General features: G+C 43.3%; 2 protein-coding genes across 3 annotated transcripts; one reads left to right on the forward strand and one right to left on the reverse strand.

The window, feature by feature from the left end:
- The first annotated feature begins 224 nt into the window (after positions 1-224).
- Positions 225-6,551, forward strand: wipi2 (WD repeat domain, phosphoinositide interacting 2). 2 transcript variants are annotated; one of them, XM_018667758.2, is made up of 12 exons: positions 225-473; positions 1,311-1,393; positions 2,044-2,213; positions 2,377-2,473; positions 2,906-3,003; positions 3,313-3,405; positions 3,568-3,638; positions 3,786-3,893; positions 4,032-4,196; positions 4,454-4,561; positions 4,708-4,805; positions 5,031-6,551. In XM_018667758.2, the coding sequence occupies exons 1-12, from the start codon at positions 400-402 to the stop codon at positions 5,141-5,143; spliced, it is 1,278 nt and encodes a 425-aa protein (XP_018523274.1). In that variant the 5' UTR covers positions 225-399; the 3' UTR covers positions 5,144-6,551. The 2 variants fall into 2 exon arrangements, with proteins under 2 accessions (XP_018523274.1, XP_018523273.1); XM_018667757.2 differs by having other exon boundaries at positions 227-473; positions 3,786-3,899.
- A 1,525-nt stretch (positions 6,552-8,076) lies between these two features.
- LOC108877679 (myosin-16) lies at positions 8,077-25,142 on the reverse strand. The gene is made up of 44 exons (XM_051073673.1): positions 24,933-25,142; positions 24,680-24,823; positions 23,754-23,910; positions 23,223-23,250; positions 23,030-23,126; positions 22,819-22,911; positions 22,625-22,688; positions 22,309-22,407; positions 21,281-21,388; positions 20,909-21,043; positions 20,501-20,602; positions 20,240-20,406; positions 19,964-20,134; positions 19,666-19,842; positions 19,301-19,486; positions 18,741-18,828; positions 18,422-18,539; positions 18,043-18,163; positions 17,642-17,778; positions 17,445-17,526; positions 17,171-17,344; positions 16,857-16,937; positions 16,445-16,591; positions 16,209-16,313; positions 16,029-16,115; positions 15,734-15,879; positions 15,435-15,525; positions 14,570-14,626; positions 14,336-14,422; positions 13,998-14,243; positions 13,779-13,896; positions 13,555-13,682; positions 13,148-13,344; positions 12,843-12,975; positions 12,363-12,579; positions 12,092-12,228; positions 11,858-11,961; positions 11,034-11,226; positions 10,723-10,926; positions 10,407-10,532; positions 10,062-10,232; positions 9,727-9,927; positions 8,781-9,007; positions 8,077-8,677 (listed from the first exon to the last, which is right to left on the reverse strand). Exons 1-43 carry the CDS (start codon positions 25,140-25,142, stop codon positions 8,810-8,812), a joined length of 5,832 nt encoding a protein of 1,943 aa, XP_050929630.1. The 3' UTR covers positions 8,077-8,677; positions 8,781-8,809.
- Positions 25,143-26,359: the final 1,217 nt, after the last annotated feature.

A 26,359-nucleotide genomic window follows, 5' to 3' on the forward strand; every position in this document is an offset into this window, starting at 1 on the left:
AGATGTTGTTTGCATATATTGACGGTGGAGGGTGCTGTTAGATCAACTCATGAGTAGGAACTGTCCAGCGTCCATGTTGGCTCCTGTTTTCTCTCTCCCGTGGAACAAACAGGAACACTATTGCCAGCATTGGATTATATCTTGTGTTTCTTATCATTAGGTCAGCGCACGTAGAAAAACGGTCCTGTCCCTTTAAAGGTACCTCATGCTGCGTCGTCGGAGCATGCGCAGTAGGGGGAGCAACAGCCTCTATGAAAAACAACAACAATCACTACAGCAGGGCCAGGGAAAAGTGATGGCTCCGTGAAGCCCCACACTTCTGGCCATTATCACAGTCACAGTCCCAGCTCAACTGCTGCTATTTCTACCGGAGCTTTATATGTCGATGGTGCCGAGTCCATGAACTTGGCCAGTCAAAGCGGGGACGCTGGCGGTAGCCAGCTCCTCTTCGCCAACTTTAACCAGGACAACACGTAAGACAGGGCCGGGGAGAGTGTCTGGGGATCCGATGGCCTGTGCTGTCAAGCTAGCTGACGGCAGCTAGCTCAGTGTGGACTTGTCTGGGCGTCTCACTGGGGTGACAGGGCTCGATGTGAAAAAGCCAGGATGTGATCTCTCACATTAGAAATTGCTACCAAGGCACGGTGGTGTTAGCTAGCTAATTAAAATGTCCAGATATGTTTAATTTGTCCCGTCACTAGCATAGCTTTTTAGCTAACGTGTTGTTGTGTGTTCCGAGGCTAACTTTAGCCACAATACACATGTAGGTTAGGTGTCATGTAACTTCTCGGGTGGCAGAGATGAAATTTAGTATTAGTAATGTATTAACAGTAGATGGAGTTAGCCGGAATTAAAGTGATTTTGTTCGACTTAGAAGCGTTGGCCGACTGATATTTTTCTGGACAAGCGCTACAGTCGGAGGACTGTTTGACGATTCTGCAGAAGTCTCTGGGCACTGTACTCTCTTTTTTAGCAAACTTAAGTAACATCTGTAGATTTTCCCTTGCAACGTACGGACGGTTATTCCGCTAAATGTAGTACTGTTGTTGACCACAGAGGCCTGGTGCTGTTGCAAAACATCTCCAGTCGTGTGACCACGGTCACGATATGACTGATGCATCCAGTGACACTGAGATAGCTGAGACCAGTTTAACAGCCTGACCCCCCCAGTGTTCAGTTTGAAACGCCTTTGTGAGCTGTAATAACGACACTGGACTCTATCAGTATTCAGTGCGTGTATGGGTGTGATATGCCGCTGATGCAACGCTTCACCAATGCTGCTGTTGTGTCTGTTTCTTTCATGTACTCAGGTCCTTAGCTGTTGGCACCAAATCAGGATACAAGTTTTTCTCCCTGTCTTCTGTGGACAAATTGGAGCAGATATATGAATGTAGTAAGTAACTTCTTGCTCTATAATAACTGTATCACTATGTGCTCTAATTGCTTACTCATAATTTTTTGAGTTGTGTTAAATGCACGCTGTCGAGACAGAATATAGTCACTGTACCATTAGAGGATTACTCTTACTTTAAATATTAATAGTTTGTCAGCACTTTTCCCATAAACTTTAACATCAAGCTTCCTCTTCATATTGGATTTACATACATTATACATGTAGTATTATCTCTGCATCGTCCATGTGTGGTGAGCTAACCTGTACTTTTTTGATGATGCTGTTAGATTTAAATAGCCAGAGCAAAGTAAGTAGTGTCAAGCTCAACTTGCATAGTCAAATAAGCCCTATCAACTGTAATTCACTAACCTTAACACTAACCTAAACTTGGACAGTGCGCCTAAGGCTTTACATTTGTATGTTCAGGTACAACAAAATTCACAATGAGTGACACAATGTGTTACCACTTTTGGCATCCATCAGAAAGTTGGGAAACAGTCATTGTATTCCATGTGATGTTTCATTCCCTGTACTGTTAAAAATGGCTACAGCAGGGAGGCAGCTAATAAAAGATGAGAGGATGCAACTGAGAGGTGCGAAGTGAATCTTTTTATTTGTGTGTGTGTGTGTGTGTGTTTGTGTTTCTGCAGCGGACACAGAGGATGTGTGTATTGTGGAGCGGCTGTTCTCCAGCAGCCTGGTGGCCATTGTCAGCCTGAAGGCCCCCAGGAAGCTCAAAGTCTGTCACTTCAAGAAGGGAACTGAGATCTGCAACTACTCCTATTCCAACACCATACTGGCTGTCAAACTCAACAGACAGGTAGGAAGACAAGGGCAAAGAAACACCTGTCTGTCTGCAGTTGCATCTTCATCAAACAACCAGTGACTTATGTATCTTGAGCAAATGTCATAGTTGGCTAATGAATCAGTGTGGCAAAATGTCTAAGTAGTGTTGTTGTTGATGTTCTGTTTTTCCTCTGCAGAGACTGATTGTGTGTCTGGAGGAGTCACTGTACATTCACAACATCCGAGACATGAAAGTGCTGCACACTATCAGAGAGACTCCACCTAACCCTTCAGGTGAGTCTGAAGAATGACAATCTCAACATAGTATGGTGTGTGGCATTCAAGGGACACTCACTATGCATGTTCATTCTGAAACCAGGGAGGTTTTTCAGGTTTTTTTTTTCAGGTTTCTTTCATTTCTCTCAGTTTATTTTTAGTTAACGATGTTGTTTTACAGCCTGTTCATCATTATGTCTAGTCTGGCTGCTCCTGCCCTAAAGGCTGAAATCTGTCACCACTAACTAAGCTCCATAATGTGCACAGAACAAAAAAAGAAAACCGATGCTGGCAGGATTATTATAAATGTTATGGTTATTAACGTCTCCCAATGCACGTGATTCATTATTCCTGTTTCAGTTTCAGTTCAGATAAATGTGGTTCTGCTGTGATCTGTTTTGTCTGTTTTTCTTTGTTAATTAGTTTCTATTTGTGCACACATTTCTCCAGGATTGTGTGCCCTTTCCATCAGCAATGATAACTGTTACCTGGCGTACCCAGGCAGTGCTACGATAGGAGAGGTTCAAGTGTTTGACACCGTCAACCTGGTAAGTGAGCACAAGCACAGTAAAGCCCTTTGCCTCACAGTGTCTCTTCATAATAGAGTTCTTATTTTTAATCTTTAACAAATTCATTCAGCATGTGTACCGAGGGCATTGTTCTTCCTGCTTACTGTACTCTATAGTGTTTCTTGTATTTCATGTTGAGAAAGAGCCAAAGCTAAATCTTGTTCATTAAGACTCTGTTCTCTTTATTCTGTCAGGCAGTGAAAGCATCAGTCAAAGCATATCATTATTATTTAACTTGTCTATTTGAAGTGGCACATCTCTAACCAGTGTGTGTATTTGTTTTTCCAGCGAGCAGCTAATATGATTCCAGCCCACGACAGCCCGTTAGCGGCTCTGGCTTTCGATGCCAGTGGAACAAAACTGGCCACAGCCTCAGAGAAGGTAGGAACAGTTACTGTACACCACAACAAACTGGCCTGTTATCTTTGTGGCTCATTTGTGTGTGATATTTTTTTCCGCTTGAGTAAACGCGGATCCTTGCCATTGCTTCCTCTTCAAGTGTTGTCATCGCCTGTGTATCTTGTTTCTTTCACTTCCTCCCAGGGCACAGTCATTCGTGTCTTCTCTATCCCAGAGGGACAAAAGCTCTTTGAGTTTCGGCGAGGAGTCAAAAGGTAGAACATATTTAATTGTCTCACTGCAGTTTTGTTTTTCAGAAGTGAAAATGGTTTTATTGTGATGGGCTAGCATTATTTTGTGATTCTGTGTTTATATGTATTGTATGTTTGTGTTCATCTGGTTCCCTGTGCTTCTTATCTTAGGTGTGTGAGCATCTGTTCATTGGCGTTCAGTATGGAAGGCCTGTACCTGTCAGCCTCCAGCAACACAGAGACGGTCCACATCTTCAAATTAGAAACACAGAAGGAGAAGTATGTGTACGTATCTTCCTGTCTCCGTCTTTTTATGTCAGCTTCTAAAAGACTCCTGAGGCGGCTGAGCAGGGTTTTCCTGTTCATGTTAAACAGAGAAACACAGGCTTCTCACGTTCTGTGTGCGTTTGTGTGTAGGCCTGCGGAGGAGCCCACCACATGGGGAGGCTACCTGGGCAAGGTCCTGATGGCATCCACCACCTACCTACCATCCCAGGTCACGGAGATGTTCACCCAGGGGCGAGCCTTCGCCACCGTACGTCTGCCATTCTGCGGACACAAGAACATCTGCGCTTTAGCTGTGTGAGTGTCAGTCTGCTGTCTGAGCCACATTTACATACACAGACAGGGCATGTAAATCTGTGTTGTGCTTTTTAATCAGTTTGCATTGTTTGGCATCTGATGTTAGAGGTTGATTTGGTCATATGTGATAGCTGTTCTTTTTTATTTTGGCTCTGGTTGTTTTGATCATCTCAGCATATATAGAATGTTGTTTATTTTCATGTATTTTTTCTGATGTAAAATGTTTGTGAATTTTTGTTTTTATTGTTTTAAATCAGGATTCAGAAGATTCCCAGGTTGTTGGTTGCAGCGGCTGACGGTTACCTGTATCTGTACAACCTGGATCCACAAGAAGGAGGGGAATGCACACTTATGAAGCAGCACAGGTAACACACACACACACACACACACACACACACACACACGCACGCACACACACACAGTCCATTCAGAGTGAATGATACACATGCAGGGTAACACTTTTGACAGTTACATGGAGAGTTTCCGTTACTGAATCTATGCTTGACTTCAGGTTAGACGGCAGTGCTGAAGCACCCAATGAGATCCTTGAGCAGGGGTCACATGACCGCCCACTTGTGGCCCAAACCTACAGTGCTGCTGTCACTAAAGGTAAATCACACAAATATTCATGAGTTTTTCTAGTGACGCTTTAATTTCCAGGCCATTTATCCAAAAAAGTATGGCAAGGTAAGAGGCTCAAAATTCTGATTATCATCACCCATTATCTTGCCATAGTGTCGGGCAGGTAGTTGTGACATTTGACTTTGTAAAAGAATGTTAATCACACTCGGGTTTTTTGTTTTAATATTTGACCTTTGACCTCTTGTCTCCTAGGTTACTGCGAAGAGCAGGGCGCCGTAGGAGGTGCAGGCCTAGAGGATGACCTCAATGACTTGCGCTTAGAGGAAGAGAATGAGCAACCGCCACTCATCCTTGAAACTGACTGACTTTACGAACGGCTGTACCCACCAATCAGAGGGCTCCTCTGGTGCTGCTATGAACATGTGACACAAGGGGGGGCAGGGGCAGGATCAAAGACGAAAGGGGGGGCTGTGTTTTTAAACGCTGAAAGCGTTCAAGAGCCTGTCAGTCTTTCTGTGAGTTAGTCTGTTCACATCCATGTCTATCTTTTTCTTCCCTCCTCCTTCCTTCCTTTCTTTCGCTTCCTTTTCCCTCAGTTTCGCCTGCGCAGGCCAAACTGAAGCTTTGCATGTAAACGTGCCAACCGCTAAAAACATGCTCCAATGTGAAAACGAGTATCTGTGTGTGTGCATATTGGACATTTGATCATAAAAAAAAAAAAAATGTAGCTGTGTCTCCACTGAAGACACACACACAGATGCAAGCACTGTGTAAAATGAAAGTGATTGTGTAAGTGCCTCTCTGCCCCAGTGTCATGGTTTCGTCTGTCTGAGAGGGGGATCTCTTTGCATTGGCTTAATAAAACCTATTTTCAGTTGTTGGATCTTAATCGACAGGTGTGTACTATCTTTTCTAACCCCTTCCTCTCTCGCATACAGTCACACACTGTCCTGCGAACAGTGTGGCATCAGTCGAGTTTACCCTTAAAAGAATGATTCAGAAGCTTTTGGCATGAGGCAGAGGTGTTTGTGAACAAGGGTGTGTGTTTGTGCATTCATGCTGAGATCTCATTTGTGTGTGTTTGCTGGGCATGTACATTAGCAAAACAGTGAGTAATTAGCCTCCACCTCTCCCTGCTCACTTTTACCTCATCCAAACAGAGGCTCGGTGGAGCTCCCCGCCCTCTCCCCCGCCTCCTCAGGCCTGCAGTCATTGGTTGATTTTAAACTCTGGTATTAATTATCTTTTTAAAATCTACATAATCATAACCAATGATGTGTCATGCGTATGAAAACATGCATGGTGGTGTTGATGTGCTACTGTGTCCATACATCAGAGATATGTGGGTGGTGAAGATCAGTTAAAGTCAGGCAGCAGATCAGTGGAGACAGGCGGGAAGCTGTCAGTGACAGGTCCTCAGTGACAGACTCCTCTTACTCCTCATCCTACTGTATCTCTACTCTGTAATAACTAGATGTGGCAAGATATCACTGTACCATATTGTCAGGTTATGACTTCAAGGCTCTGGGATAGCGGGTGGCCATTGAGTAAACTGTGGATTATGATTTGATAGATTGGAGGCTCAGGCTGAGCCTCAACAACTGGTCCAGGATGCTGCATGATTCCCCATTAATCCTTTGGTGTCTGAAGTCACTAAATAAGGATTAGCCATGGGATTTTTGGAGTGTCAGGCATTTTCTAATGATTTTGTATAAAATGTGAAACATTCATCTGAAACTAAAATGAAAATAAATTCCATGTTGATGTATGAGATAGGTGCCTTTTGTTCTTGTTACACTGGTATTTTAAATTCATTACTTAGTGTATACCAGAAAACTTTATCTTAATTTATCACAGATATAAATTTAAAGTTTAATATTTACAACAATACCTTATGATCTTGATGTTGAAGATTAGAAACAGTGATAAAAACTAGCACTAGCAATTTCATTTATAGACATGATTCAAAATGAAGCTAACACAAGCCATTTTTAGCACACTATCCCAACTTTAAAATGTAAATGACTGAGTTACTGTTGAGCAGAAGCTTGATTTGCAAGCCACAGCACTCCAGAGATGCAGTGTCACACTTCTTGATGATGGCTGTATTACCAGCTGCCTCAGACCTTCGGTGGGCTCAGTTTCAGGCAATTACTTTGTGGTAATGTGGTTATTCAATTAATTGCACATATCTGCAATAGTATGCACCACAAGAGCATGATGTAAACAGAAATGTGAAGTACCGTTAAGTGGCTTCTGCCTTTCGAGCTAATCTTAAACCTACATTAAGAAACCTCTTGGTTAATTGGAGGCAGCCCAACAAGCTGCAAACACAACACTGGAATCACCTTTTAAGTTGATATAAGGAAACCACTGCCTATGTACGCATACTTAAATATGCTAAATGCTTCATGATCAAACCTTTCTTGCTCTCCTTTCTGAGATTAATGGGAGAGGAGAGAGAAGACTGAAACCTAAACAGAAAAGTAGTGATGCACAAAATCACAACAATGAGCTAAAAGAGGCAAAAACCTCCACAGAGCTATGAGTACCTGCAGTGTCAGATAATAACGTTAGGGTTTTTAACTACAAGCCCTTTCACGTTACATGTGTATGTATGAGCCATTATTAATAGAGGAATAATGATTAGAGCAGTTTTAATGCAGTCTTGTTAAGAGGCCATGTGTCAGAATCTAGTTATATTACTTTAGATATATGATGTTATGCCTACACGCAAATATTCTCAAATAAAGTTGCATTTCACCACATTATTATAAATCAACTTGGGTAGACTGTGGGGTGCCCTCATGATTGTATCATTTTGGTATCAACTGAAGGGGTGGCTATGGCTCAGGAGGTAGAGCGGGTCGCCCACTAATCAGAAGGTCAGCGGTTCGATTCCCAGCTCCTCTGTGCCGAAGTATCCTTGGGCAAGATACTGAACCCCACGTTGCCCCTGATGTTTGTTTGTGTGAATGTGCTAGAGCTAGAGCTACTTTGTAGTAGTGCAAGCGCTGTGTGAATGTGACACGTAGTATAAAGCTCTTTGAGTGGTCGATACGACTAGAAAAGTGCTATGTAAGTACATTCCATTTACAGTTGTGTAGGTACATTGCATGAACACTGTTGATGTGGTCTCTCATCAAGATTGGATATAAATTTATTTAGAGACTGTATGAGAATATCTAGAGTCTGTATGCAGATAAAGGCTGTAGAGTCAAAAACATTAAGTCTAAAGTTGCAGGATGTGTGCTTCGTCAAGTGTGACCCCTTTCCTGTGGATAAACCACAGACCTCCCTGTTTGCACAAACAATAAGGGACACTGTCATTTGCTTGTAGTTTATTAAGACTTTGTAGCAGGTCACTACACAAACGTTTAGAACACGTACAGGAGTGACACACACAGGTGGGCTCTCTATCGTTGACATGAGAGCACAGCTTCACCCACACCTCCCTCCAGTCTGACACTAACTGGGATGATGCAAGACACACAGACGCACATGTCAACACATCTGACAAACTCTTTCACACATACTAAGAGACAATGAGGGATCCAAAGAACATTACAGACCCACAAGAACATAGGTCAGACACAACCAAAACCTCATCCCTGACAGCTCCACACAAAAACTCCCTCAGCTGTAGACACATACAGTACATTCAAGGCATACTAACAGTAAAACATACTTAGCGTGCAGGCTAAATTGGACTTGAACAGGCTATGTGACCAATCCTATTACTACCCTGATTAAGACTATTGGTGATGTTAAAGACTCATTTAATTATTTAAGACTTTCTAAGGAGCTCTGTTTGGGCTTTTTTAAGACTTTCTTCAGGGTGCCTGTGCTCGCACTTCCTCAGTGAAGTGTCTTCTGGAGGGCTGAATGAGTGTGTGTCACTGTGGGAGCAGAAACAATATGTGTGTTAAAAATGATACACATACAAGTGTAAAAGCACATGCTCAGGCAACTTATCTTCTTGTTCTGTGTGTACATGTGCACCTGCTAGCAATATGTGTGTCTGTTCCCCTCTATCCGTCCTGTCCTCCACTGGAGGGCTTGGTGACCTGGACGATCTCCACCGAGGTGAAGCCCTTAGTGGCTGAGGCTCGATTCCTGGTCCTCATTTTATTTAGGGCCATCTCTGCCATTTCTGCACGCTCCTCAGCATCGTCCAGCTCGTGGACCGTCTTCCTGTATTTGGACAGGCTGCTGTTGGCCTGCTCCTCCTACAGCAATACGGACAAGAAAGTTGTCTTAGCATTAAACAAACACACACAGTTTTGTTTGAGGGAGATGATTGAGAAGATGAGAAGATGTTTTCAGCATGCTCTCTAACCTGTCAGCTTTTGAGGAATTTAAAGAAAATGTCCTATTTTTTTGACTGACATAATTTTGAATATAGAGGGCTCTAGTGGGATTCATTAACCAAGTAGAGTAATTAAAAGTGCCACACTTTGCTCATTCATTTTCTTGTAGACAGTTAGACAAGATTAGCTGGCTGTTAGCCAGGAAGTTAATGCTCCCAACTGAGAAACAGTCTTCAAAATAACTCTCAGTAAAATGACACAATGTGGCTTTTATAGTTTGGTTTTTCTACAGCTTCAAAAAACAGGAAAAAACATGTTGAATAATGGTTAATTAAAGATGCTGATAGGCAGATTTAGCTACATTTAGACATGGCCGTGCTAACTGTTTCCCCCCATTTCCAGTCTTTATACTAAGCTAAGCTAAGCTAAGCTAACCATCTGTTTTAAAGTTCTTGTTCTATCTGTTTTGGAGAGAATTCAACTTAACAGTAATTTTAGAGGATGTAGCCTGTGGTGCAGCTGAGCTGTACTGCATTATGCATAAAGTTGTTCCTACCCTCATTGATATAAATGGGGTGAAGTTTTAATTTTAGCTGTGTGCAGCTAATAAAATGAACAGTGTCACCACTGGTACTCACAGCGTCCTCTATCTGCCGTTTGTAGGACTTGAGCTTGTTCTGGAGTTTCTCCACCAGTTCCTGCATGCGCTGATTGGTCTTGTGGTCCTCCTCCGTCTGGAAGATCAGCTCTTTGAGCCGACGTTCTCCCTTACGGAGGTTTTTCACTGTCTCTGCATGGCGCTTCTGCTCCTGGTCCAGCTCATTCTCCAACTCCTTGATCTAGTAGGATAATAAAGGGGAGGAAATAATGCAATATGTGGATGAGAGGCCTTGGCTCAGGTGTGTTGTTAATATGGGTGTGTGATCTCTTCTTTCTCTACTGCTACCATCTTTCAGTAAATCCAACTCCTCACCCTGGTCTCCAGTTTCTGGATGACACGTTTTCCGGCCTTCAGAGCCTGCTGCTCAGCCTCCTCCAGTTTCAGAGTGAGGTCTCTGAGGTTCTGCTCCTGGTTCTTCTTGATCTTCTCCAGGTGGACGCTCCGTTCCTGCTCCTGCCGAAGCTCCTCACACAGCCGAGTTGCCTGGACGCAGATGCACACATCACTGCATGTTTCTTTCTGACCTCAATGCCTCGTGCAAAACAGGTCAAACTATCAATTCAAATCATTTATATTTTTTAAGTTTTATGACTTTGCCAAAACATATTTCTAGTAAAACTTTCTGTTTTTTTTGTCGTGTGTGGTCAGGTCGCTCACATCAATCACAGCCTTCTTGGCTCTCTCATCAGCAGCACGAAACTCTGAGATCAGCTCTTCATTCTCACTGGACAGTCGGGCAAGGTCAGCCTCCAGTTTCCTCTTCAGGATAGTCAGACTTTGGTTCTAGTGTGAGCAAAATAGATGATATTAGATTACACAATCCACAAGAGAAAAGTACAGTAGCAAGAGAATCACGATAATTTGGAAAACTGTGTTATAAAACCATTAAAACCATCAGTCTCTGTGTGTGTGGTGTGTGTGTGTGTGTGTGTGTGTGTGTGTGCCTCTGTAGCCTTCCTGTGCAGCTACTTACCTGCATGTTGATCTCACTGAACCTCTCTGTCATGTCCACCAGCTCCTGCTCTATTTGTTTGCGGGCCCTCTCAGACGCCTCCAGGCCTCCTCTCAGCTCCTCCATCTCCCCCTGCATGAGACACAGACGGCGCTCCTGGAGGCTGTACTTCTCCCTCAGTTCCTCGTGCTGACGAGCATCCTCATCCATCTGCACCTGGAGATCCTAGATTAGAGGTAAGATGGGTGGGACACAAAGATTATTGCTGTAGTAGTTTTCAAGCCATAGTATTTCCACTCCACCGCCTCTTGGTGATCAAATAAAACTCCTACTTTGATCTGCTGCTGCAGCTTTTTGAGGGTTTTGACTAGCTCGGCATTGTTTCTGTTAGCATGCTCCAGCTGAATCTCCATCTCATTCAAGTCTGCCTCCATCTTCTTCTTCATCCTCAGAGCCTCAGCACGACCTTTGGCCTCTGCCTCCAGGCTGGCCTGCAGCGACTCCACTGCACGCGCATGGTTCTTTCTAGACAGCAAAAACATGCAGGTTGTGGATGAGGAGTGATAGTTATAAATACAAACTAATGCTGGCTGGTCCAACTTATACAGATGACCTTATTGTGAATAACAGTGATCAATTACAATTGTAAATGCAGTTTGGATACACTGTGGTGGAGAAGTAATGAATGACTGGGTAACTTAAAGGAGCTATATGTAAGTTTTTTGCTATATCTACATAGCCAACATTAGCATTAACAGCTGTTTACTAACCAAGAGCTTCAGCCATTGTTGTGTTGACAAGACTTGTTGGACTGAGTGCAGATGGGACGCTACAGTGACAATATCAAACAATATCATTACAAGATGAGACAAAGCTAGCTTGTTAGCATGCTAACTTCAGAAGAAGAAAAGAAGCGATAGAAATAAAGGAAAAGCAAGACTTAACATTGGCATCACTTTCCACCACTGGAGACAGCGTTTTTTCTAGATTGGTGAGTAAACAGCTGTTAATGCTAAAGTTAGCTATGTAGCCATAGTAAAAACTTATATATAGCACCTTTAAGGTCTATAATTTTAATTGCTAGAAAAATCATCAACACATTTCTAGTAAGTTGAGGAATGACCCCTATATGTGTTACAGTATGTTACAGTCTAACCTGGTGACTTCAAACTCCTCCTCCTTCTCATGGATTCTGCGGTCAATGTCAGCCTTGACTTGAGCCAGCTCCAGCTGTACACGCACCAGCTTACCTTCCTCTACCTGGAAACACACACACACACACCACATTTGAACAACTTTCACCTTTCCTAATCAAATCCTAAAAGTCTGCACATACATAGTCTTTTTTCATTATGGCAAGATTTTTCTTGGCCTTAAGAACTCTTTGCACCTCTAGTGAAGCTTCGGCTTCCTCCAGAGCCAGCTGCAACTCCTCCTTCTCCACCTCCAATTTCTTCTTGGCCTTCTGTAGCTCGTGGACGCTGCGGCCTCCTTCGCCAAGCTGGTCAACCAACTCCTTGATTTCCTCTGTGAGAAGAGGGGGTACGTTGTCAAAAAAAGCATGTTACTATACATTTATATTCTGGTTTTGTTATCTAGCTTGGTGCATTTTGGGGATTGCACACTTTTCTTATTATGATCTGTTGTGCAGCAGAAGGCACCTGAGAGGGTTTTGTTCTCCTTGCGGACAGTCTCTATCTGATCGAGACTCTCCTCATAAGCTGTCTTCAGCTTGTAGAGCTCCGTCATGTAGGAGCGACTCTCCTTCTGGCTGTTGTCCAGTTCCAGTTGCAGCTCCTCGTTCTTCTGGCTCCACTCGGCCGCCAGCTTGTCGAAAACTCGCTGCTTCTTATCCAGAGCTGCTGCTGCCGCGTTGGACTAGTCACACAAATGCAGACAAAAACAAGACTGTATCTTACAGCTTGGTCAAAAACACTTTTGGATTCTTTTAACTTGTGATGCCCATTTGTTTTTACAAATGGTTAATGAATTAATTCAATTATAAATAACTAGATTAATCAATAATGGCCCAATTACACAACTATGAGAGAATACACTTTTAGCATGAATGGCTCTGTAGACAGTTGAAGCCTGGACTGTGTGAGCTACAGACATTCATTTGTCTGCATGTGTATGTATACCTTCTCCAGGTCTATGGTAAGGTCCTCCACCTCACCCTGCAGCCTCTGCTTGACCTTCTCCAAGCTGGCAGCTCTGGCCTGGGCCGCCTCCGCTGCCTCCTCAGCCTCCTGGAGACGCACTGCAAGTTTGCGCCTGGAGGAGAGTGGGTGGAAGGACAGAGAGAGAGAGAGAGAAAGAAACCGTGGGATTAAATTAAAAAGTACCACCTCTAGTTTATTTGCACATAGGAACAATATCTAAAACTTTGGCTCCCTTTTTATTTACAGAGATAGTTACTGTATTTTTTAGCTCTATTTAAACCTACTTGGTCTCCTCCAGCTCCTCAGTGCGGTGGATGGCGTCCGTCTCATACTTGGTCCTCCAGGAGGTGACGTCAGCATTGAGCTTGGACACGAGGCGCTGCAGCTCCCCGCGGGCTTCCAACTCCTCCTCCAGCTGCTCCCTCACAAGGGAGAGGTCATGGCGGGCGTTGGCCAGGCCCACCACTGCTGTGTTACGACCCTATAGAGAGGTAGAGTGGTCTAAGCTCCTGGTTTTACTAGAGGCCTGATAATGATTTCACAAGCAAGTTTTAAAGACAACAAAAATAAAACTTTAGAGGACAGATGGTCACCTAAAGGTCAGAGAAAGAGTTTGAAACTGAAAACTCCATCTGGGAACCAACTGGGAGAATATGTGTGTGTGTGTGTGTGTATTTGTGTTGACTTGTACCTTGCTCTCCTCATCCACCTGTCTCTTGAGTTCATCGATCTGCGAGGTGAGCGAGGCCTTCAGCCTGGTCACCTGGGTCAACTTACTCTGCACGTCCTGCAACTCCCGGCTCAGATCATTATTCTCCGCTGTACACACAAGCAAAAACAAAAACAAAAAAAAAGAATAGAAGACAGGGCTACAACAAATTCTGAGGAACTGTGTTTGTGCTTGTGTGTTCTCACCAGTCAGATGGATTTTGGCCGTGTTGAGCTCAGTCTGTGTCCGCTCCATCTCAGCCAGCCGAGCATTGGCCTCCACCAGATTGTCCTCCAGCTTATGAGCGTGAGCCTCAGAGTTCATCTACGCATGTAAACACAGAGAAGTAAAAAAAGTTACATACAAATGTTTGTATGAGTTTATTTTCATGATGTGTGCTGTTGTGATTGAGATTTTCCAAATACTTTTGCTTTCTGTGTGGCCTCCATGGTGACGTTGAGGTCTTCGATCTCAGCCTTCATGCTTTGTTTGTCCTTCTCCAGTTTGACTTTCAGCCTGGTCAGGTTCTCCAGCTGCTCGCCCAGCTCCGCCATCGCATCTGAGTGCTTCTTCCTCAGCCCGGCCGCCGTGGCCTCCGATTGGAGCGCCGCCTCCTCCAGCTCCCGCCTCAGTTTCAGCAGGTCAACCTCCCGCTTCCTGTTCTGCTCAATCTGCGGCGTCGAGCACAGAGGGGGGTTTGTAGAGGTTAGAAGGGCAGAGGTCATGTTGGGAGTCAACCTCTGACTGACTGAGACACACTCACCTGGGCGACGGTGGCTCCTCCCGCTTCTTCCAGCCTATCACTGAGATCCTCCAGATCTCGTGACAGCTCTGCCCTCTGCTTCTCAACCTATCAGAGAGCAGAGAGAGAATCAGCTCAACTTATACTGGTCGACACGTGAATGAATAATTGTAGCAGTGAGTCATTTTTGAACTAAAGCAGCTTCAGTTATTATACTGAAACTATGGAGGAAGTTGTTAGAGATACAATCATTACCTTGGCTCTCATGGCTCGCTCAGCTTCCAGCTCCTCCTCCAGCTCCTCAATGCGGCCCTGAAAGAAAAAGACAAAATGGATGAACATGTGCTTGAACATACACAAGAAATTTTTTTGTGTCATTGTTATCTATCCTCCTTTTGTTCATCCCACACTAGAGACCGAAAGTGGAAATTAGATAGTGACTAAATCTAGCATCAAATCAATGCATCTTTGCTTTGTATGAGATTACTATTTTTTGTAAATGGACTGTACTTTTCTAATCATATCATCCACTCAAAGCGCTTCACACTACATGTCACATTCACACACACCAATGCACACACACTTTGGGGGTAATTTGGGGTTCAGTATCTTGCCCAAGGAAACTTCCGGCATGTGGACTGGAGGAGCCGGCGATCGAATCACCGACCTTCTGGTTGGTGGGCAACTGCTCTACCTCCTGAGCCACAACAGTACATGGTTGACAAACAAGTGCAAACCAAACTAAATGAGGCGATGTTCATCATGTCACATTTACTAATGTGAAAAGCCAGTCATGTCAGACTACCAATATTGGGATCATTGCAGTAAATCACTAACGTTAGGTCAAAATGTCGACCTTGCGATGGCACTAAAGGAGAGTTTGTGGGGGATCACCACAGCTACAATTTATTCTCTGCCATCCAACAGTTGCTGAGACGATTTTACTCAAAACCAGAAAGGTTGAGCTGATTGCCTGTTTCAAATGTCATGGTAACCCATCGTATAATTGTTGAGATATTTCAGCTTGAACCAGAGAGGGAAGTGGTGGACCAACCGACCGAATACTGTCATCCCTGGAGCCATGCAGCTAGCACGGAGTCTCGCACATCAAACCACAAACCTGGTGCTCTTTGAGTTTGCGAGTGAGCATGGAGCTGAGAGCTTGTTCATCCTCCAGCTTCGCATTCATGTTGTTGATCTCAAAGTCTCTCCTATATGAATACATACAAACACACACACACACACACACATACACATACACACAGCAGGAGATTAGGATCAACTGAGAGTGACAGTGTTTAAAAAAGAGTGAGGTACATTCACAGATATAAAGCTACTGTATGAGAGTTTGCTTAGTGAAAGATACTTTAATGAACTTGTCAGCTTCTGTGTGTGTGTGTGTGTGTGTGTTTCTCTCACTTCTTGATGACCTCCTCCAGATCGAGCTTCGCGTTTTCCATCTCATTCAGGTTTTCTATGGTCATCTTCAGGTCTCCCTCTGCCTTCCTCCTCGCTTTCTCCACCTCTGCCCTGATCCTCTTCTCCTGCTCCCAGCTGTCCTCCAACTACACACAAAACACACCCACACATACACAGACCAATACACGATTAAGGCACTAACACTGAGTATATTCAGCTGCAGGTCTGCACATATTCCTGCTTCATAAAAAGTCTTTCAGACAGTCTCTTTATATGGAGGCGAGGAGTTTCGTACCTCATTCACTTGGGTGTTGAGTTTGCTGTTGGTCTTGGTCAGATGGTTAACTTTGTCTTCTTCTGTTTGGAGATCCTCCAGAGTTTTCTGAATAAATTATAAATATATTTATATGTCTATATGTTGGTCTCTATCAAACTCATACACAGAAAAAATACATAACAAAATGTGTTTGTCTACCTGTTGCAGTTCCTCCAGAGCTCTCTTCTCCTTCTGCAGCTTGGCGATATGGTCGTCCCTCTGGCTCACATCACCTGTCAGAGTCCGCACCTTGAAGTCCAGACCCTAAACACATCATTGGACAAGAAGTCAGTGGTTTAGGCAATGCCTAGAAATATTCTAGTGAAATAAATGCTATATCCACAGCTGCTTTACTTAATTTCCTCCCTCCTCAGCGTCGTCCTCCTCCTCTTTACCTGTTTCTCCTTCTCTGTCTTGGCCAGAGTGGACTCCAGAGACTCCAGGTCTCTCTTCAGTTCATTCAGTTCCCCCTCCAGCTGCCTCCTCTGGCCATGGAGGGAGGCTGTGTTGCCTTCTTCTTCCTCCAGGCGTTCACGCAGATCCTACATTTCCATTTAGTCAAGAGACAGTTTGTTTTATCTTTGTTTTCAGGACATGCAACATTCCTGTGCATGCAATAAACATTATGCAATCAATATAATCAGTTATCATTTAAAAGCAGTCAACTGTAAATCTTACACATTGTCAGCAAGACTATTTGTAATTACTGTACAGTGTCAGTTTTGTAGCAATCATGCTTGCTGTGTTTCTACATCATCACAACATGCCTAGAGGGAACTTTTATTCACTGTTAACTGGGTGAATTACCTGCACAGACTCCTCCAGCTGGACCTTTTGGTGCATCAGCTGGGTGCAGCGCTCCTCAGCATCACCCAGTGTGTCCTGCTCCTGCAGGAAACCAAGGAGATAATCTGTGAGTACATAGTGTGTGTTTATGATTATGCAAGTGCATTGACAGAGAAAGCTCTGTCTTACAAATAGATTGTGTGCCATGCCTGCCCACTAACCCACAACAAGAGCTTGGGAGAACTTTCAGTACGCCCAAAACAATTTCAAGAGACATACATCATTCTTACACAAGGGTCCCATGTAAACTGAACCGTGCGCAGATGTGCACTTACTGCAGCCAGTGCCAGGGCCAGGTCATTCTTTTCCTGTGACAGAGTAACCATCTTCCCCTCAAGATCTTTGAGCTTGCCCTCCAGCTCCTTGACCTTCTCCACTGCCACCCTCAGCTCCTCCTCCTTAGCCTTGAAGATCTCCTCCTGTCGGGCGACCATCAGCAGGGGCTTCACCTGAGGGAGCCAAGGCAGGAAATATGATGATGACGAGGATGAGGGTGGCAGTGATTAAAGTAATTTATCATTTGTCAAGAGGGGGAATTCAGTATTTTACCTTTGTGTAGAGTTTCCACCAGCCCCAGAAGCGCAACTGAAGGAACTTCCTCACATTGCGCTGGATGGCCATCAGTGCAATTCTGCATCACACACACACATAAATGCAGAAACACTGTTAGTGCTCACAAATACAAGTCACCATTCAAGGAAAAACATGCTGTGCGTACACACACAAACACAGGTGTACACACTGACCGTCTGTCCACCATCTTCTTGAACTCAGTCCTCATTAGAGTTCCTCTCAGTTGAGCCTGCAGCATGGTTATGATCTTTGCCAGCCGCTCGTCACGCATGTCCTCCAGCTTTGCCAGGACGCCTGCACGGAAAAACACCTGGAGAGGAAAATGCAAACAGGTGAAAGAGGGAAGAAGATGAGGAAGGGAAGAAAAATGACTTCTGTGCACGAGATAATTACAGCTGAAATTTAGTTTGTTATATATACATATTATACCATATGTAGAGGTGTATTATACTGACAGACTGTACATTTAATATTCTGTTTGTGGAATATCTCAGATATATTTGCCCTGTACTGAAGCATTTACTATATACTGTATATTTAGTTCCTTTCCACCCCTGAATATCACTGTCAGTACCTTGGTGTGGCCAATGCGGTACTCCATATTATCCAGGCCAACAGAGCTTAAGATGAGCTCAGAGGCCTTCTTGTTGTCAACAAATCCCTTAGGGATGACATTGGGGTTGAGGATATAGTACCTAGGAAATAAGAACATGGAGAGAAAAAGGATGACATGAAAAAGTGGACAAAGATCTTTTTTTTTGGTTTAAAATTCATATAATTCCTCAAAAAAACAACCTTCGGAAATAATCTCTGTGTTAGGTCCTTGTTTATGGCAAACAAAGAATGAAAAAGCCATAAAAAACACACAGGACTGAATTAAACTATGTGGAAATGTACAGATTAACATTTTAAAAAATGGGGATGGTTTCTGGAATAATGAATGGGAGTCAGACCTCTGTTTGAATTCTGGGTACTGTAGTCTGTTGGGGAATCCCTTCCTGCAGATTCGGATGCCCTCCAGTACACCGTTACAGGCTAACTGGTGCAGGATCAGGTAGTTATCTGTAACACCTTTACATCATGAAGGAGAGAAAAAGTGATTATCAAAGCCAAACATTTCCAGGTTAATTGTGAATATTTCATCTCAAAAAGAATACTTGCATACTTTCTTAATATAATGAACAAATTGTTACTGTTTGAGATACATTGTTCCACAAAAACATATAATGGCCTCCCCTAACAATAAATCACACTCTGTCTTCACCCACTGACCTGACTTCTTGAACTCATTGGGTACGATGCAGCGGACAAAGTGGGGAGCAGTGCTTCGCAGGGTGCTCATCAGCTTGTTCAGTTGTTCCTGTTGAGCATAAATAGTTCACAGACACCACTGAGTTAGTGAGCCTATTGTGAGATTTCCCTCAGCATGTGGTTTTATAGGCATGTTTTATTACTTTTATCTAACTGACAACTTATTTTTGACTCAAGACTCAAGTTAGGGCAGTCTCTGCGCTACAGTAAGTTGCTATTGGAAGGTAATGAGACAGGCCAGCTGGGCTGACGTTAGCTAGTTAGCATGCTAACATCACTAGATGAAAAGAAGCAAAACATTTCTATTGCTTTCTACTACTGGAGACAACTCTTGGCAAGGAATGAGGAATGAGGTTTGATCATGAACTCTCAGCATTTCCTCTAGACTGGTGAGTAAACAGCTGTTAACGCTGGCTATGTAGCAATAACAAAAACTTACATATAGCACCTTTAAAGTTTGACATTTTGGGAAATACACTTTCACTTTCTAGCAGAGATAATGTGTTTCATCTGTCACTCACCCTGTAGAAGTTGGAGACAGTTTGAAAGGAAGAGCCTTTCTTCTGCTTCTTGGTTCCTACAGCGGCCTCCTCCTCTTTGAAGAGCAGAGCCAACAGGGGCATGGAGGACTTCTGGAAAAGTCCCACCACCGTCTCATTCAGAGGGTCTTTGTTCTTTTCGAGCCAGCCGGCAATGTTGTAACCCACCTGTGAAAGGCATGAAGAGCTTAACTGCACCCGTGTACACATAAAAATGAAATGTCCTGTTATAAATTCTGTATAGAGACTGGATGTCACAGATACCTACACAACACAAACAGACACACATAACAGTCCCCTAACATCTATGTGCATGTGAAGTGGTCCTACAGCAATCCAGTACTCACAGTGCCGGCATAGTGCACCAGTTCAAAGTGGGCCTCGGGTCCTTTCTTCCCCCCTTTTGGCTTGAGGAAGTTGGAGGATTTGCCCAGATGGTTGTCATACAGAGCTGCTTTGAAGGTTGCATCTGTTGCCTTGGGAAACACACACTGCTCCTCCAGGATGGAGAAAATCCCCATAGGCTGGAGAAAAGACAGAGAGAGGAAGGTAGAAAGAGAAAGAATGAGATATACTGAACATACAATATGTTGTACATCCGTGTTTGTGTACTTCAAGCCTACTGTGCACATGTGAGCGTGTTACCTTTTCCAGCAGGTCGATACAGGCCTGCAGGTCCAGACCAAAGTCAATGAAGACCCAGTCGATGCCTTCCTTCTTGTACTCTTCTTGCTCCAACACAAACATGTGGTGGTTGAAGAACTGCTGCAGCTTCTCATTGGTGAAGTTGATGCACAGCTGCTCAAAGCTGTTGAACTGGAGACAAAAGACAGAGTTGGATCATTAGACGTGAGAGGATGAGATGAAATAACCTGAAATACGAAGTTATATCACACCCAATCTGATCCAGCTGCATCTCACCTCAAAGATCTCAAACCCAGCAATGTCCAGCACTCCTATGAAGTACTGCCGCTGCATCTTGGTGTCCAGGGTCTTATTGATCCGGGTCACCATCCACTTGAACATGCGGTCATAGATGGCTTTTGCCAGAGCACCAATGGAGTACACACACTGGTCCTGGTTCTGACCTGAGTTCAAATAAGAGCATGGATAAGTGCAAAGGGTTTTGTTTCCAATTTTTTTTTTTTTTTTTGCATCATGTTAGTGATGTCTTTGCAGTACCTTTGGTCACAAATTCATTTCCAACCTTGACCCTGGGGCGTGTTATGCCCTTCTGCAGCTCCCCAGAGTTGATGGCCATGAGGTGAGCGACTTTGTCAGCCACTTTAGGATGGGAAGAGGAGAGGGGACAAGGAATTAACGTTGTCTTGTAACGCATGCAGCGAGAGTAGGACACACAAGTAAGACAGGGATTAATGGATGGAAGAAACAATATATGGAGTTTGAAAAATATGAGCTAAAACACCAGAATGAAAGGGCAGGCTTTATGAGAAATGTCAGAAGAGAAAGAGAGTTAAAAAGATAGAGAACTAAGCCTGATGGACAGGGTAGAGAGAGGTAGCATGATGATAGAGAGGCATGTTGATAGAGAGAATAGCCAGAGAGAAAGAGAGGTGGGCTTTTTTATACCCTCAGTGGAATCCACATCAGCCTGTTCCTCTCTTGGTTTCTGTTTGAACTTCATGTTGCCGAAGTGCATTACGCCTCCAGTCAACTTGTACACGCTCATCTTCTCCTCAGGAGTGAAGCCCAGGACATCAAAGGCTTCCTGTGAACACATGAGCACAGAGAGAGAGAAAGAGGACAGAAAAGAGATGATCTGTGCTGCACATCAAAGTTACACAAAAAGACGCAACAGCACCATCAACAGACTAATGAATTTATATGACCACACTTCTAATGGGTCATGCAAGGAAGTATTTCAGTTTTTATTACAGCATGGAAAACTCAGTTTACACACAGAAGCTATGAATCAAAACATGCGAGAGAGCAAATGTTGACTCACATCAGTGAGCAGCAGCTCCTCTCCATCATCCATGTTGTCCACCACAGTGACTCCCTGACACACCCACACATACTGTTTGGGGTCTGGACTCAGCAGCAGAGCCTCTGGACAACACAGCATTTCAAATAATAATAAGACAATAAGTTGTCACCTTGATAGCAAAACCACTGTTTAATGGATGTTTATCTTTATTAACAGCTAAGACCATTTTTTGTCTGTACCTGATGTAGCCCCACAACTCCGTACGATGAACTCAGGCAGCGCTTCATCAACCACCTGGTATTTTCCAAATGTGTTCATCTGAACTGATTTTGAACTGGATTTTACAAAATTTGTCAATATCTTAGAATAATTTAAAAAAATGTTCACTGTATTTATAGCTATTACTAGTGGCAGGGGCTTAACATTTCAACTACTATTAGATTTTCCATCATTTATTTATGGTCTACTTTTACCTAGTAATTCATCCACTAGGTTTAGCTTTTTGAATTTCTTTTAGCTTTCTGTTTTAACTGTTAGTCCATTACTTTTAGCTAACGGCTGTGACCTGTTCTCTTCCTAACTATTTTTCAAGTGTGCTCAATAACAACACGTAGTGTTCAGGTGTTACAGTTAACACCATAAGTGTATATGTTTATTTCTATTTCTTCTAATTAGTTGAGCTGCAGAGCTGTCTGCTGAGGCACATGTACCCTGGTTGGGATTCAATTAACATTGAGGAATGAACAGAGAACACCATTCTGTATTTAACCAGCCTCTTTTATGTTCAACACATTTTGAGACAAAATTTGTTTTAAATTGTCATGCGATGCAAATAATAATTTATTTCCTTCATCAAATGCAGATGAGAGAAACTGTCTTTGGTGTTACAAAGAAGAGGAAACACAACACTTGGTGACTACACAAAGTTTGTTAAAGTAATAAGGTGTCTCCAGCAGTGAAAAAGATCTCTACTTTGTTATTTCTACGTACATTCACTTTAATTCAATATTAAGCAGTGACAGTGAATCTTTATGTCACTCACCTATGAGTTCTGGCTTCCTTCCAGAAAGAAGCTGGTAGAAGATGTGGTATCCTCTCTCAGCAGCCTGCTGGGAAATCACTCTTGATTTCTCCAACAGATCTGATGCACAAACACACATATAAACAGACACAGAAAAAACACACCAAGACACACACACATTAATATGGATCCACTTACTTAAATCATTTTCCTGTCATGGCTAATGTTGTTTTTACGGATCTATATTTGAAGACTTGGTGTTCTACCAAGGTGCAATAGCATTGGTAAAGCCTCAGCTTCACCAGCACTGAAGCAATAAAGTAATAAATCCACTCACAAGTCTCAATATCAGCACCAGCCAGCTTAGCTGTCGGCCCGAAGTGGATGCGAATGAACTTTCCCTGAAGCAGAGACAGATACATAAATGTGATTCCTATTGATTTAATGTTTGTTCTGGTGCTTTTTAGGTTTTAACAATTTTTGTGTTCTTTAATTTAACATGTAAACCATGATCACATATTGTGTCCTTACAAAGCGTGATGAGTTGTTGTTCCTGATGGTCTTGGCGTTTCCAAATGCCTCCAGCACTGGGTTAGCCTGAATGATCTGGTCCTCCAGAGAGCCCTGAGAGGAGAGGAGAGGAGAGGAGAGGAGAGGAGAGGAGAGGAGAGAAATGTACATGATTTATGTCAGACAAGAAAAGCAACATATGAATCATGTACTCATGCATAAACACACTTGCCTTGGAGTCTGAGGCTTTGCTCCCAGTGGCTCCAACATTGGCAAAGTACTGGATGACCTTTTTAGTGTTCTCAGTCTTGCCAGCACCAGATTCTCCACTGAAGGAAAAATACAAATAAGGAGTTAATAACAGTGAGACATTCAGGTTACATGGTATGCATCATTTGTAGGGGGAAAAAATATGCTGTCCTTACGTGATTAGCATAGACTGGTTCTCATGCTCTGCAATGGTAGGACATGAAGAGGGCAGGAGGGGAGAGAAACAGAGAGTGTGAGTGAGACGAGAATAATTACTGCTGATTTCCCTCTGAGCAGATCAGAGGACTGCTGATGTTCCCTGTCAGCAGTACCAACAACACAGACAGCTGTCAGCTCTCCCCTGATGCCACATAATGGCTTCAAAGTATTTTTCTACTCCCTGAACAAATCACCACACACTACACTGATTACAAACCTCCAGCAACTGCCCCACTCCCTCTTTCCACATATAACTGTGTAATGACTTTCAGGCAACTCATCTCAAGGGAGGTATCCCAAATCACCACATACCACTTGCATGCTTACCCCTCCTCATTGCCAACTTTACCTCCCTCCCCTCACCCATCAATGCCCTATGACTGATTACTCTTCCCTTTACTCTTCAAAGCCCCCTCTGTGTCTTTCTCCTCATTGCCCTAGATTCAATATCTTATTCTCCACAGCCCACCATTGCCCCCTCTCCTCACCCATCATCATGTCGTGGTAAGCGTTGTCAGAGATGGAGAAGAGGTGGGGAGGAACTTCATTGCGTTTCTTCCCCTTGTATATCTGGGCCACTTTAGCGCCATAGATGGGCAGCCATTTGTACGGGTTGATCGTCACGCAGAAGAGGCCCGAGTAGGTCTGCGTTGGAGGGAAGAAATAAAGAGGTTCTAAGGGTTGGCAGTAGGGTAATGTAGACGACTTTCAGTAATGCGAGCACACATCTGGTTCATAGGCACCTTCAAATGTCATTGCTTCCCTTTCCTCCTGTGTATCCTGCATTTCCTGTGTATTTTCTACTTTACGTCTGCTAGATGTGCACTTCTATTTGACTCAATTATACTTTTCCCACAATGCCTTTTATAGGAGTAATCTGCTGATTTAGTATTTCACTTTCATAGTTTGTTGACTTATAAGAGACAGATTTTAAAATCCACTTTTCCCACAATGCAACTCAATAGCATCTTTTCATTAGACTCTCCCTGTATGGTAAATGTCTCTGTCTTTCAAACTCCATACCCTACATTAGTAATTCAGGATGTCTGTTATAAATTTATAGTTTACGACCATAAACTGAGTTAACCCTGATGATGTCACTATGACATCATCGGGGTCATTTTCTCAGACTTGAAAAAGCTCATCCACAGACAGAGGACGTTATTTGATTGTTTTCACAGGCTGAGTAGTAGGTTACTCCCCATGCCAATTAAACTGATATGTATGTGTAAAATCTGTGAAATGCCCCTTTAATAACCCATCGCAAACATAACTCAACTGACTCCAGCCAGGTTTTCTTTCTAAGCACCATGATAGCAATGTAACAAAGTTCTTTCTACTGTCCTCGAGCTGTCATGAGGACATGGTTTTGTGTAGGTTTTTAGGGTCGTCTGTGTTGAGGTAACAGGCTTACATAGATCCTCATGCTGACATAGCGGCTGCGCAGGTTTTCCAGGACGCTGGCCTCGTTTAGGAAAGTGAGGTCGGCCATGTCGCTGGCTTGGTAGAACTTAGGAGGGTTCATCTGCTGAACATCATCTTTCCTCACAGTCACAGTCTGATCAGAGGAAATAATCACTCAGTCAATATTTTATTAATTATTATTATGATTGTTCACTTACAGTTAAAGAAAATATCTAGGAGAAAATGCACTGGTTTAGTCTTACAGTGTTCTTTCTGGTCTTGATGGTGACTTTGTCTCCATCTTCAGACTGAATCTCCCCAGCAATGAAAGCCTCCTTCTCATCTTTGATCCAGCAGGAGCGCTTGATGTCATATGGTTTATTCATAGCATCCAGCCGCTCCTTCTCCAAGGGAACCAGGAACGGCATGGGGTCCACATCATCCCCGCACTCCCCTTTATAAGCACCCGGCATGGCTGCTACTGCTGCTGCCAACACACACTAACTGACCCTCTCACTCACCTACTGGCTGCTGCAGAGAGAGGCTAAGAAAGTGGGAAAAAAGTTGTTAGAAGCAGCAAGAGGAAGAACAGTGGTTGTCGGTTCAGCAGGCTGATACTCACCAATGCAGGAGGCAGAGGTACGCTCAGGAGGATTATGGGTGTGTGTGTTGGGGCCATGCTGTTATATATCAGGTCTTCTTCCTGATATGGTCACAACTCTAAAATCAGCCATCACCCTGAGGTCTCATCCCTCTGATCTGTCTGGGATCTGGGAATTCTTCAGTCTGCCTCTTTCCATTTAGGGCTTCCCTGGAAAGCCATCACTCAGGCAGAAACCATCTCCTTTCCTCACCCCAGCACTCAATCTATCTACTTCGCCCCTCCACACCTCAATTTTCATCCCACCAATTGCTGTCTGTCTGTGTGCCTGATGGGATTTGGGATGAGTAAGGCATCTTAAATTAAAACCACTGACACACAGAGACAGAGTGGGCATTTTTTCTCTTAATATCTTCTTCATTTTCAAAGTAATCCTCATCTATTGCTCTAAAGACACTCCAATCCCAATTTTTGTTGAATAAATCAATATGTTTTAGGACTAATTATTACTCCTCCTACATGACAGGACATGTGTATTATATGTTGTCATTACATAATCCCTTGTAGGACTACACAGAGCAGGGTAGAAACATAAATAGATTCCTGCTGAAGTAAATCACACAGAGAAGATGAGAAGAAAATTCAAGTTTCCACCACAGCTTGTAGGTACAAATACAACAATGTAAAAATACTCCATCAACAGTAAAAGTTCTTGTTATGCAGAAAAATTGCCCATCAGTTTAATTCTTTTCAATGACATTAGATTACTGATCATGTATCAGTGTGTGCAGCATTTTACTGTAGCAGCTGGTCAAGGAGGAGCTGTTTGTAGTGATTTTGTATACATGTCAATAGCTTAGTCCTGTTGTTCTCAACCAAGAGGTTGGGGCTCAGAGTCCCACGATAAATCTAAAGGGTCATGAGATGTTGAGTGAGAGAGGGAAAAAGAGAAAACAAAGTTCTACTACAAAATTAATTTCTTGGACTTCTGTCTGAGCTTATTTTTGTGAAATATTAGATAATCTGACTTCTCCTGGCCTCAAACAGTTCTAGATATAAAACCATCTGAGAAGTTTGAAGAGGAAATCA

Source organism: Lates calcarifer, linkage group LG11 (genome assembly GCF_001640805.2).
Source record: "Lates calcarifer isolate ASB-BC8 linkage group LG11, TLL_Latcal_v3, whole genome shotgun sequence".
In the NCBI taxonomy this organism is placed as follows: Eukaryota; Metazoa; Chordata; class Actinopteri; family Centropomidae; genus Lates; species Lates calcarifer.

Coding starts and splice junctions, on each gene's coding strand:
- wipi2 (XM_018667757.2), top strand. CDS start 400: ATGAACTTGGCCAGTCAAAGCGGGGACGCTGGCGGTAGCCAGCTCCTC. Junction 2,474..2,905: donor GACTCCACCTAACCCTTCAG/GTGAGTCTGAAG, acceptor ACATTTCTCCAG/GATTGTGTGCCCTTTCCATC. Junction 3,639..3,785: donor TTTCGGCGAGGAGTCAAAAG/GTAGAACATATT, acceptor TTCTTATCTTAG/GTGTGTGAGCATCTGTTCAT.
- LOC108877679 (XM_051073673.1), bottom strand. CDS start 25,142: ATGCCGGGTGCTTATAAAGGGGAGTGCGGGGATGATGTGGACCCCATG. Junction 20,407..20,500: donor AAATGAATTTGTGACCAAAG/GTACTGCAAAGA, acceptor ATTTGAACTCAG/GTCAGAACCAGGACCAGTGT. Junction 9,008..9,726: donor AACGGCAGATAGAGGACGCT/GTGAGTACCAGT, acceptor GTATTGCTGTAG/GAGGAGCAGGCCAACAGCAG.